At 40.5% G+C, this 12,056-nt stretch overlaps 1 protein-coding gene across 1 annotated transcript in view; it reads right to left on the reverse strand.

Moving 5' to 3' along the window:
* Positions 1 to 12,056, reverse strand: part of ACOT12 (acyl-CoA thioesterase 12) — a 32,235-nt gene that overhangs the window by 13,562 nt on the left and 6,617 nt on the right. The window contains exons 4-9 of the mRNA XM_009331786.1: positions 10,825 to 10,957; positions 8,137 to 8,287; positions 4,619 to 4,738; positions 3,084 to 3,234; positions 1,004 to 1,059; positions 557 to 614 (exon numbers count right to left, since the gene is read on the reverse strand). Of these exons, the coding sequence (XP_009330061.1) occupies positions 557 to 614; positions 1,004 to 1,059; positions 3,084 to 3,234; positions 4,619 to 4,738; positions 8,137 to 8,287; positions 10,825 to 10,957 (669 nt within the window). The remainder of the gene's footprint in view (positions 1 to 556; positions 615 to 1,003; positions 1,060 to 3,083; positions 3,235 to 4,618; positions 4,739 to 8,136; positions 8,288 to 10,824; positions 10,958 to 12,056) is intronic.

Consider the following 12,056-nt stretch of genomic DNA (forward strand, 5'->3'; position numbering starts at 1 on the left):
CCCTCCGCTACAGCCGACAGGCTCAGGCACTCCCTGCAGCCAGAGACCTGGTCAGCTGCCTGCTTGTGTGAGGGCTCCGTCTGGGTCGCCACATTCCTTCTCGTGATGGCTTTCAGCGGAGTGGAAACCATAGCCGGTCTTCTTCTAGGAGGGCGACGACTACCAGTTGAGTTGGCCTCTAGAGCCAGGAGGGGGACCGTGCCTTGCCCGCTTGCCTCCCCTGCACGCCGTCCCTCGTGAACTGCCACACGAACTGCCGCGCCACACCCTTCTGACGTGCCACGCCCTGTTTGCCCTGAGTGGGCCATGCTCCCTGGGGGCTGCTCTTGTGTGTGAGGGGGTCCGGCCGTCCCTCCTGCCCCCCCTGCGCTTTTGCCTTCGCGGCTTTTGCTGCGGTTTTGCCGCTTTAGGAAGGGTACCCCGGTGCAATCCTCTGCTCTGGAGCCCTTCACCTCGGTGGCTTCGATATGACCCGTACAACTGTTTCACACACCCAAAAACTGTACAAATACACCATTTTATGCAAGTAGACAACAGGACACGGTCTACAGATTACCTGGTTGCTTCTCTCCCAGGGATCCGAAGGTTTTTCTTTAGCAGACAGCATGCATTTTCTAAAACAAAATTCAAAAGAAAAATAGTAGCATGAATTGCTTCTCTATACTTTCTTCTAGAGATGCTAGAAACAATCACTTCTATAGGCTGAAGTGTCTTCTAAATACTTTACAGGTATTTTATCAAGTTTTGGTTGCAAGACGGGTTTGCAGTAACTCCTTTTTCTTCCCAAGATGGGGAAACAAAATAACCTATAGAGCAAAGTACTTGTGAGACAAGTAGCCTCTAATAATTTCAGTGCAACTCAGGCAAAATTATTTGGAAAGTTAAGCAACTTAACAGTTATTTTTGAGGAGACTTTGACTACTTAACAAATGACCACTTTTTTAGAGGATACATTAAAAAATTAAGTTTTCAAAATCAAGTTCTCCTTGTAACCCAACTATACCTGGCTAGTCGAATTCTCCTTCGGGCAATAGCTCCATGGTATCGCCTCATACCATCCTTTATAAAAAGTAAACCAGAGAGTTACACATTTGATTATTTTAGGACACAGTCTAAAAAAAGACAACTGAAATTTTTTTCTTACAGATGGGCAAATGCCAGAGATGTATTACAAATAAATAAAGAATTGTACTTGGTACAATTCTTGGCCTTTCCTCAGATTAACCTGAGTCAGTGGTTTACTTTTGACTTGACAATACTCCCTTAAATTTGCAAAAACAATCCAATAAAAAAAGTTGTATCACAGTAGCATACTCCTAGCACTTTTTGGTCCTAAACCAGTGGCAGCTGGGCAGTGCACCACACACGTTCTACTCTTTCTAAATGTGCCACCCACCAAACAAACTACCAATCCAATTCATCATCATCTGATGTTCAAAGCATGAAGGAAGCATGGAAGAATTCCTATTTTAGTGCACATGGATCTGGGACACAGCAAGCACTGTGCAAATAGATGTGATCTGCCCTTCAAGGTGCCAGGTCTTTCCCTTCCCTTATTCTTACTCTGCCAGGGTGGAGTTTTTTGAAGCACGGAAGTGACCCAAGAGCATACACCACACCAAACTGCATTAAAGGTCAGTAGGACTTGTTATCTTGAAGGATATGCCACTTTGGAAAAGCTTCTTTTCCTCAGCTTTTAAGAGCTGACATGTAGCTTCTGGAATAATAAGAGTCTCCAGATTAGTGCATCTCAGCCTTCTTTAAACCAAGGACTACATAATACTTTTTGAAGACATCTCTTGCCTGTTTTGTAGAGCACTGCCATACCAGCTGTCACTTTCAGTCAAATGACCACTGAAAGTTTAAAATAACTTGAGCACATACTAATTTTCCCAGATTTGTTTGCTTTACTGTGAAGGAATGGGTGTACATTGGCCTCAAGTTACACCAGGGGAGGTTTAGATTGGACATGAGGAAAAATTTCTTTACTGAAAGAGTAGTTAAACATTGGACCAGGCTGCCCAGGGAAGTGGTTGAGTCACCATCCCTGGACATATTTAAAAGATGTGTAGATGAGGCGCTTAGGGACATGGTTTAGTGGGCATGGTGGTGTTGGGTTGACGGTTGGACTCGATGATCTTAGAGATCTTTTCCAACCTTAATGATTCTATGATTCTACACATGTTCTTACCTTGAAGCTTAGCTTGTGGATGCCCCTCTAGGCAGGTCTTTAAGGGAAGCACTGTTTTTCTGACAGAAGCTAAGCTGCTATGGCTTGGCTTTTTTTTTTTTTTTTTTTAAAGAGGAAGAGTCAGTTTTTCCTCTTGGAACAGCCTGTAATGGGCAGTAGTGGACCTCACTGCCTCAGCTAGTACATAGGACACCTTGATTTATTTGTCCAGCTGCCATCCTATAAAATATAAGTTCACTGATGTTAAATAATCGTTTCATTTCTGTCTATGCTGGCTCTCTAAAAATCTCGTAATTGGAGCAGTAAGGTTAATGACAGGTGACATCACAGCAAATAATTCAACAATAGTATTCAAACTGCTCTGAGTGCTTCATGAACCACTTTCAGAGAAACACATGCTGAGATCTCCATATCAAAGGAACTGGAAAGCCCACCCATGTCATGGGATTTGATTCCTACAGACTTCTTTATTAACTCTATTTCTCATCTTCATTAAGGGTTTATAAAAATAACTTTATTCACTGAACACTTAGGAAATTCATCTACAGTCAGTGGAGACTGCACACAGAAGATATAGACAGGGGCAAAAATCTGCAAAAAGCAGATTCTTCTTCCTTGTCCATCAGCTAACTACAGAATTTCTAACGATGACTACCCTCCACTACACCTCTCAGTTTTGGATGACTGAAGTTAATAATGACAAATCTCTCACTCAAAGGCAAACATTTCATTTAGAGGTTTTCTGTTCTGCAAGAAGATGCATTTCAGTGCCCTGTTTAGTCCTTGCTTTCCCAGCAAGGTTATAGGGGCTGGCTGTGTGACGTGCACGGTGCTGGGTTGGACTGCATAATCTCATGTATGCATTCATCCTCCTCCTGAGGAGACTGCTGACCTTTGTAGTAGGTTTGATTCTGGGGAAGGTGAGCAGCTCTCCTTTGTCATTTACAGAGTTAAAAATGAGAAATGCGCTGTTAATATGCCGTGCTTGGTCCTTGATCCATTCTTCACAGTTGTAAGCCTCAACACGGACACCAACCTCCACACTGAAATAAAAGTTTAATTGATTATTGAACCACTACAAGTGATGCAGAAGCAGCCTTGAGACATACTAAAAAGGGCTGCTGTACACCTTCCTGTGTGCAGGAAGCCTGACTCAAATACATTCTGTAGCATACAAAATATATTACTCAGTCTGGACAGACACATTTCAGAAATAAAATAAGGTAGCACTAGCTAAATAGCATTAATAAAAAGAGCGAAAATTGAGCCAAGTAGCAAAATATGAACACCAGTAAGCATACTGCGAGAACAGACAGCAAAAGTGAACAGGATGGTACTGATTTGACATCCAGCAGAAGCATAATATGAAGGTAATTCATGCCCTGCTAGCATGCTGTGGAGACCAAATACACCTACAAAGAAAACAGCCATAGAACTGCAATGCCAGGATAACATTTGTCCCGTGTACAGAATTTGGAGGAGGAACTACTTTAGCTTCTGCCTTCTTGTGGCTTATCTTGCTACACTTCTTGCAACTTCTGAACATATCCTCCTGCTGGAACAGGGCTCCATATACGTTGTGTCACACCCCCGGCACAACCAGTGGGTCCGTTGGCCCAAAGCGCCATTCCTGTAGATGGGGAAATAGCCTAGCAGAGAGGTGCTATCCCTTTGCCAGAGGTCAGAGGAGAGTCATTCTCTGTGAGGCAAACACAATAGTAGCCCTAAAACTGCAGAGGAGATAGCGCGTGCATAGGAAAGAGAGCATAATGATTAGCAGGCAGGATCTGTGCAAGACTGGTCAACAGCCACACCACTAAATTCCAGAAGCAGGTGTTCATTGTGCCAAAATCTATGTTTCACGCTTACAGTGACCATATACTCAACTAAAGATAAAATTTCAGCATGGGCTGTAGTCATTTATTCCAAACTGCAATGGGCAAAGCCTCACCTCCACGTACACCCAAACCAACACTGGGAAGAAATAAACAAAAACAAACCATGATTTTTGCCAGTAACCAGCAATAAATAGAACCCAGATCTGTCAATAGATGCCAAGACAGGAAGATCCTGGCAGCAAGCTGGAGTCCTCTAAAGAATCAAAGCTGTGGGAGCAACTCATCCCTTGAAAATCCCTGAATTTCAGAGTGATACTTATGGGCTGAGTTTGCAGGATTGGGATTTGGTTACAAATGATCTTTAAATTGAGAGTGAAAGTCAGAGAATAAATTTATAAAAACTTTCACTGAGAAAAGTAAAAAAAAGCACATATAGACAGATAGTTATAGATGTAGATACATCCCTTAAAGCTCCAGCTGAAAAATAATTCATTCAATAACGCAAATCCTACTGACAGCTGAAACCTGAAACATGCAGCTAGGCTGGTGCTGGAGAAGTCAAGGAAGACAAGCAGATGAGGAGCTTTACCTATTCTGAAATGTATTGTTCACAATTGCATTGAAGACAAGGCGGTCACCCACGACGGATGGTCCCCAGAATTTAAACATATTGACTGATTTCAAGACGGGATATGAGTGACAAAGGTGGCTGAAAAAGAAAGCAAGAGAGACAGAAAGCAAAATGCACAGTCATGTTAAATAACCTCCTTTGTTAGGTTTGAAAGTGGGTAGTGATTAGAGCAAAAAGGTTTGCACAACCTAGAAGACCACTATATTACACTAATCTATTCCATAACCCACTGAAATACAGTTAACATGTTCAGCTCCAAGAGCACATAATTCAAGCTTCAAACTTAATAATACCACTTATGTCATGCTGTTTCATTTTCAACACTCTTTACAAACATCGACTAATTAATTCTCGCTGTTTGATATTACCTTCTTTTGGAGCGAGACCATGTATCCCTTACCTACAGAGTAACCACTTACTTCACAGAGTTTCATTAATTTCTGTATGACTGCACGGGGAGTAGGATATCACTCAGTACGTAAAAATGCCAGATCACAAAGCCTTGAAACTATTAAAAGAAACCTGAGCAGAAAGGTTGAGCACCAGAAACGATGTTCAAGCAAAGCAATATCAGTCTATCTATTCTTCTTAATATTTGTACTTTTTGCTTATTTGTCAGATGTTTTCTGTTAGTGTTATATGAAATAAGAATTAAAAACTACTCATATAACTGCCAAATGCATAGTTGTTGTTGTTTTTTTTTCTTAATTTGGTCTGGTTTACTGAATTATGTGCAGTTCACTACTGGTGCTGACCTGGGAAATATCTTTGCACATACAAAGGGACAGAAAGATGTTGAACTGATCACTTATTAATTCAGAAACACAGAACTGTTGGCTAAATTTTGAAAGCTGAGAGCACAATAGTGTATTACAAACACACAAATCTTAGTACTTCTGTTCCCTTTGTCCTTCCAATTGCACAGCGCATCCACTCACCTGCCTTTTCTTATTTCAGACCTGATCCTGTACTGTGTTCAATTACATGTAGTCAGGTTCAGCTGGATTGTCCTACTGGATCTCTTTGAACTGCTTGTGAAATAGGCTGCAGCCACTGTGGTAAAACTTTGCTGGTCTAGTATGGAAGATTGTCTGTGCCAGGCAAGTACCCCTTCCACAAGCGTACTAGCAAAGCTGCTCTTCGGACCGGTACAGTGGACAAACAGATACACACCTGATCAAACCCAGCCACACTGCTAAAGGAAAAGTTTTGCAATACTGTGTCATCTACACTGGGGAGTTCCAATAACTCATCGCTTCTCTGACCTCCACAGACGTTCCAGAAAAAAATCTGCAGTACTGACACAGCTTAAGGGTTTGTGGAATTGGGATCTAGTCTGCAAGCTCTCCAGAGTGGGCAAAAATCAGATCTCTTCAGCAGTTCTAAATGTAGTCAAAGCCCCACTATTTATTGGGATCTCTGTGCATCACATGAATAGGGAACAATATACAATAATGCTATTTATTTTTAAACTTTGAAAAAACACGCTCTATCCTCATGCACGTATGCAAAACTACTCAAAAAGAATCCCATATGCATATCTGAGAAGAGATTTTTCATTGTGCAGTTTTTAAACTTGAAAATACAACTTTGTAGTGTTCCTAGCTTTTAACTCAGCTGCACTCCACAAACTAATGTACTAGTATTATTAAATGCACACAATTATCTGTAGCTGATTAATTGACTGGTACATCTTTTTAATAGACTAATACATTCAAACGACTTTGTAATTTCATTAAGAATAATTTGCTCTTCTGATTTAGAATGCTAAATGGTGATGATCTTATTTACAATGTTCACTATAAAGATGCAAACAGTATTATTGAAAATGAGAGAGGAACAAAACAGAAATTTGGCCTAAATATTCCATTTTTCCTGGAAAACTATGCCCTGAATGCTTTTACTGCAAGTGTAAGAAATAAGAAAGTACAGATCCAGTTCAAACTAATATTACTAATATTCAAATGGCTTTATTGCTATCAGCAAGATTGTCATTTACTGTCCAGCCAAAAAAGTGGAGGGGGGAGGAGAGGGGAAAAGGAGGGTGAGTAACCTTGAAAATGCCCTTGGAAATTTATTTTTCAAGGGTTAGCCCTCCTCTTCCGTTCCTCCATCAGAGTTTGTGGCCATAGCAACTCCTAACTGGCACTGTCAAAGGTCAGGCCTAATTGTGAGTGGCCTCACAAAAGGTTTGTAGTGAGACTAGTTATTTCTGAAGCATAAACTACAAAATCTCTGTTTTCAACAAGCCCCTGTCACAGCTATTATTCCTGAAATTTTCAGGATGATAAATTGTGTTTGACATTCATTATTTCAAAGACATTTTTTTCACTAGTTCTTTTGCCGACGTTTTCCTTTTCTTTTTAAACCTAAATGTGACTCTCACTAGGTAAAATTTATCAAATAAAAACAGGTAAATATTTTGGGTCGTATTATGGCAAAAATCTGAAACAATCCCTTTGAAGCCAATGAAATTACACATGGGGGTAAGGTCAGTGCATTCTAATGTTACTAAAGCAAGCTGTTTATCCAACCACTACAGAAAATCTGTTGTTATCAGTACAACTACTGGCTACAAATCAAAACTATATGAATAATGAATGGGGAAGTCATTTAATTATTAAAGTTAAAAAGCGAAAACATATCTAACATCCCTGCAGTGAATTAGGTCACTTGGTATGCAAGGAGAATTCAAACTGAAACTCAAGTGTTGGTTACAAAGAAGCTTTGTACAGAGTCCAAGAACAAGGAGGGCGAAAAACAACGGTTTGATTTCAGAGGAAGAGAAATTAAATAATTGTATGTCTAGGCCAAACTGAGAAGCAATACTAGGCAGTGTCAGAAAAATGCTTCACACTTATTACCTGAAGATATCAGAGCCCTTTAAACTGCTAAAAATATTACAACCCATAGGATGTGGGACTTGAGAGAGACTGAAAGGCTAAGTGACTTGCTGAAGTTTATGCATCCATTCTGTGTGCGCACCAATAAAACAGAACCTGTTTCTTTTGATTCTTCTTCTCTGATGTATTCTTTCTTTTGCCATAAGGATCTGCAGACTAATATTTAGAAGGCTGTTCATTTTTGGATATCATTTGATACAGGTCAGTATCAGTTTTATCCTGACTTAACGACTAACTCTGCTTTTCAAACACTGCACCAACTACAAGGAAGCCATGTTTCTATTTCTATTTCCAATGCTGACTTTCTGCAGAGAGTTTCAGAAGGATAACATAGCCTCTTTTGCCTTAGGGTCTGCATGTGTAACAGAAGAATATTTGACTCCCACAGCGGTGTGGCACACTGTGGGAAATGTACCACAAAAGTAGTTCAAAGGCCTCCTGCAATCTGAGGAGGAAGACAAGTCACAAAGGTTTGTGTCTGTATTTTCATAAAATAAATACCAGTGAAACCCTTAATATTAAAAATCACACCCATTTAGAACCATATGCAAAGACTATGATGTAGAAAAGTACCTTGCTGAAATACTTGCCACTGTCTCCATCCAAGCCATGATCTGGCCACCAAAAGTGTTTCCATGATGGTTTGCATGAGGAGGCTGGACAAGCTCAATACTCTGTACGTGAGTAAGGTCAGTTGAAACTGCATCTTCCTCTTCAAAAGTACCTGAAATACAGCAGCAATGTATTAATGAATTATTTCAGCTAGTAACTCTGATAGCCAAAAAGAAAATACCCCCAGTTACTGAAGCGTGCAATTTGCTTCAGACACAAGGAAAAGAAGACAAGAAGACAGACACAGAAGACCTCTGTTCTTTGCAAGGGAAGCAAGAGGCTGAAGATTTGCTCTGTTCTTCCAAGAGACGTAGGAGGTGGGGGATGGTGCACCCCACAATCTATCACAGCACAGTGATCCTTCCCAGCCCTCGCTACATCCTTCAAAGAAGCTGTGTCAGAAGGAGTTACTCTGAAAGCTGGCTAGCTGTGAATGCAGGCAGCAACTGCCTCAGTATGTGCTTGTGATTATTCATGCTTGCTATGCATGACCTCTAACAGATGTTGTCAGAGCAGTTTATCACTTACTCAAATGCCTTCCATAGACTTTGACCACCATGTATGATGGGCGCCTGTGCAAATGTGTCTAATTAAGGTTAGAGCATGACATGATTATGTCACAACCTGCTACAAATCTTGCGATTACCAGAGACAATATAGAACACAAGAAAGAGAGAAATATGGGTCGGAACCAGTAACTACCTTCCATTATCTGAGCATTTCCCATTCCACTTTCAAATGTCTAGCCATACATTGTCACTCTAATCTTTGTTTTTTCAGCTATATTTTGCAAGAACAGATTTAGGCATGAGATGATGTCAGTCATTTTCAAAGTGTATATCTGTGCTAGAAGCTACTTGACCTGAAGTGCACTTTTGACTTTTGCCATAATGAACTAACTTCATGATTATATAAACGCGGGGACAGATTTGACTAACTTGCACTTTGGACCTACTTACGTTGTTGCATAAGATCCACTCGGAAGACAAACTTCACTTTCTGGATATGATTTATACCTATTTTGCTACCTGGCAGCCGTTACTGCAATATTTTCTTCCTTCTTTCCCCTGTTTTACTTATTCTGTCCCCTTAAGGAGGTGAATTAGTCCTAACAATAATAAGATCCTTCGAAGAAGTTTCCAGGAAAGGCAGTGGAAACCAGAATCAGCAATCTCTGATTTGTCTTTCATGGTATTAAGCTGCCTCCTATGAGACAGTTACCACGAAGACAAATAACTTGTTTCCTTGTAGCAAACAAGTCTCTTCAGTTTTACACAGTCTTATTAAATTGTTAAGACTAGAATTTATATTTACAACAGGTTTCATCTTTCCTCAGTAAAACCACATAATGTCTGTTGTTTATACACGGAGTTACAGTTCAGATTTTCCAAATACCAGCATATATCTTAACTGTTGTGAATAATTTATTTTGCAGGGGAACACAGCAACTTTTGAGAACACAGCAACTTTTGAGAACAACGGTCGTTAAGAACAGAGATTACTATCAGAAAAAAAGACGAACCTGTTTCTTGGCTCAGTTTTTCTGATTTGGTCATGAGGAGTGTAAAATTTTTTTACCTGTTCTGATCTCCATGTCATGAAGTTTCTCCTGTTTGTTGGGAATGATCTCACGACATAAAGATATGTGCTGGTTTTGGCTGGGGTAGAGTTAATTTTCTTCACAGTAGCTAATACAGGGCTATGTTTTGGATTTGTGCTGAGAACAGTGTTGATAACACAGGGATGTTTTAGTTCTTGCTGAGCAGTGCTTATAGAGAGTCGAGGCCTTTTTTGCTTCTCACCCCACCCCACCAGCAAGCAGGCTGGGGATGCACAAGAAGTTGGGAGAGGACACAGCCGGGACAGCTGACCCCAACTGCCCAAAGGGATATCCCACACCATATGACATCATGCTCAGCATATAAAGCTGGGGAAGAAGAAGGAAGGGGGGGGACATTCAGAGTGACGGCGTTTGTCTTCCTAAGTCACCGTCACGCGTGATGGAGCCCTGCTTTCCTGGAGATGGCTGAACACCTGCCTGCCCATGGGAAGGAGGGAATGAATTCCTTGTTTTGCTTTGCTTGCGTGCGTGGCTTTTGCTTTACCTATTAAACTGCCTTTATCTCAAGCCCCGAGTTTTCTCACTTTTACTCTTCTGATTCTCTTCCCTATCCCACCAGGGAGGACTGAGCGAGCGGCTGGGTGGTGCTTAGTTGCTGGCTGGGGTTAAACCACGACAACATAGTTCCTAGTGCTTTCTTGCAAAGACAAAGCCATAAGCCTGAGTGAATTTTATCCTTCTATCTACATTACAACTAGTGTCATAGGACTTTATTACCGTATTGCAAAGTTCTGTGTGAACTGTTAAACCTTACATATATAACCTACAAGAAGATCTGCATTTCACATCTATTTAATGCATGCTTGGCCTTCAATCCTGCATTTTTAAATCTGGAATTTCTGAAAGACAAAGAAATATCACTCTATTAGAATAATTGTTTTACACATCCTCACAAATCTGGCACACGGTTTTCTACATGACACCAAAACCTCAAGGAGCTCTACTCAGTTGTTTTGTCTGCTTTTTCCCTCCCTTCCAGCTGCCCGTAAGTCATTTGTTCCATCTTCTATGCTGACCATAGTAATCACCTTCCTTATTACTCTCCTGCATTAGGTTCTGAAAGACCTGTTCATAGCCCAGTCGGATTCTTCTTCTCTCAATAGCCAGGGTGTGCTCCAGGTGGTCGTCTGTAGACAGAAGCTTTACAGGTTCTAATTCAATCTGTGCACATGAAAAAAAAAAAAAAGGTTCATAATCATAACAAAGTGCACTTTGAACTTAAAATGGCATCAGCATTTTCTACAACTTTTTGCTATCAACTGTCCAAGATGACAAGTTCTATTAATACAAACAAGCACAGAGTTAAAGTTCAAGAAATTCTGCATTATCCTTTCAGAATCATTTGTTAAAACTCAGTGACAAAGTGCTTTTAGCTTTTAAATACAAACATCTATGAGAGCACTCACAGTTTAAGACAAAAGAAAAAAAGAAAAAAAAAGAAAAAAGGAAAAAATATGATCTTAATATGAAGGTTTGAGTATTGAATTTTTGTATCAGAAAAATAATCCAGTCACATTGATCAGTGGTGTAGTCACAGGAAAGTGTACCCCAGAGTCGACTCCCACTCACTACACAAAGAGCCCGCTCCCTCTTTCACAATTCACCCCATACTCACATAGCCTATTCCATCTATCTGAGGACCTATTTTCAAGGAAACACTGGTTTTCTGAGGTGGAGGAGAAACATGAACACCCAGCATTTGATGCAGCTTCAGACTCTATACATTTATGCACAAAATGCTACTTGTGCCCAGACAGACACCCTTCTCTTGCCAAGACCAGACCTTCTTCTCCATAAAGTGCAAATTCCCATGCATGTCAGTTCAATGACAAACTGAATCCAAGCCTGTACTGGCTTAAGAAAATTATTACATTTAGATAAATACTGCAGAGGTGCCACCGAACAGTCACTTGTGTGATTTGTCTACAAGGTCTAGCCTCAGAAACTTTAAAATAATGCATAAGCACTGCAACACAGACAAATTCAACATCTTGTGTCCTGCAGTGGTGCTGCTAATGTTTCTCAGTCTTTGAGTCTTCACTCAAACCCTCTTCCAGTTTCCTTGCCTCCTTTCTGGCCCTCCTCAAGAACTTCCTAGCTTTTTCCAAATGGCCCAGCTAAAAGATTAAGATGGTGAGTGCGTACTGTTGCTCTCTGCACAACTTTAGCAACAGTTGTTCAGAAAAGTGGATTTGAAAAAATGTTCTTTAATTTCTCCAAGACTTTAATTTGTGACGGAATTTTAACTGAAGTCTCAAAC

This window comes from Pygoscelis adeliae, unplaced genomic scaffold (assembly GCF_000699105.1).
Source record: "Pygoscelis adeliae isolate BGI_AS28 unplaced genomic scaffold, ASM69910v1 Scaffold19, whole genome shotgun sequence".
NCBI classification, from domain to species: Eukaryota; Metazoa; Chordata; class Aves; order Sphenisciformes; family Spheniscidae; genus Pygoscelis; species Pygoscelis adeliae.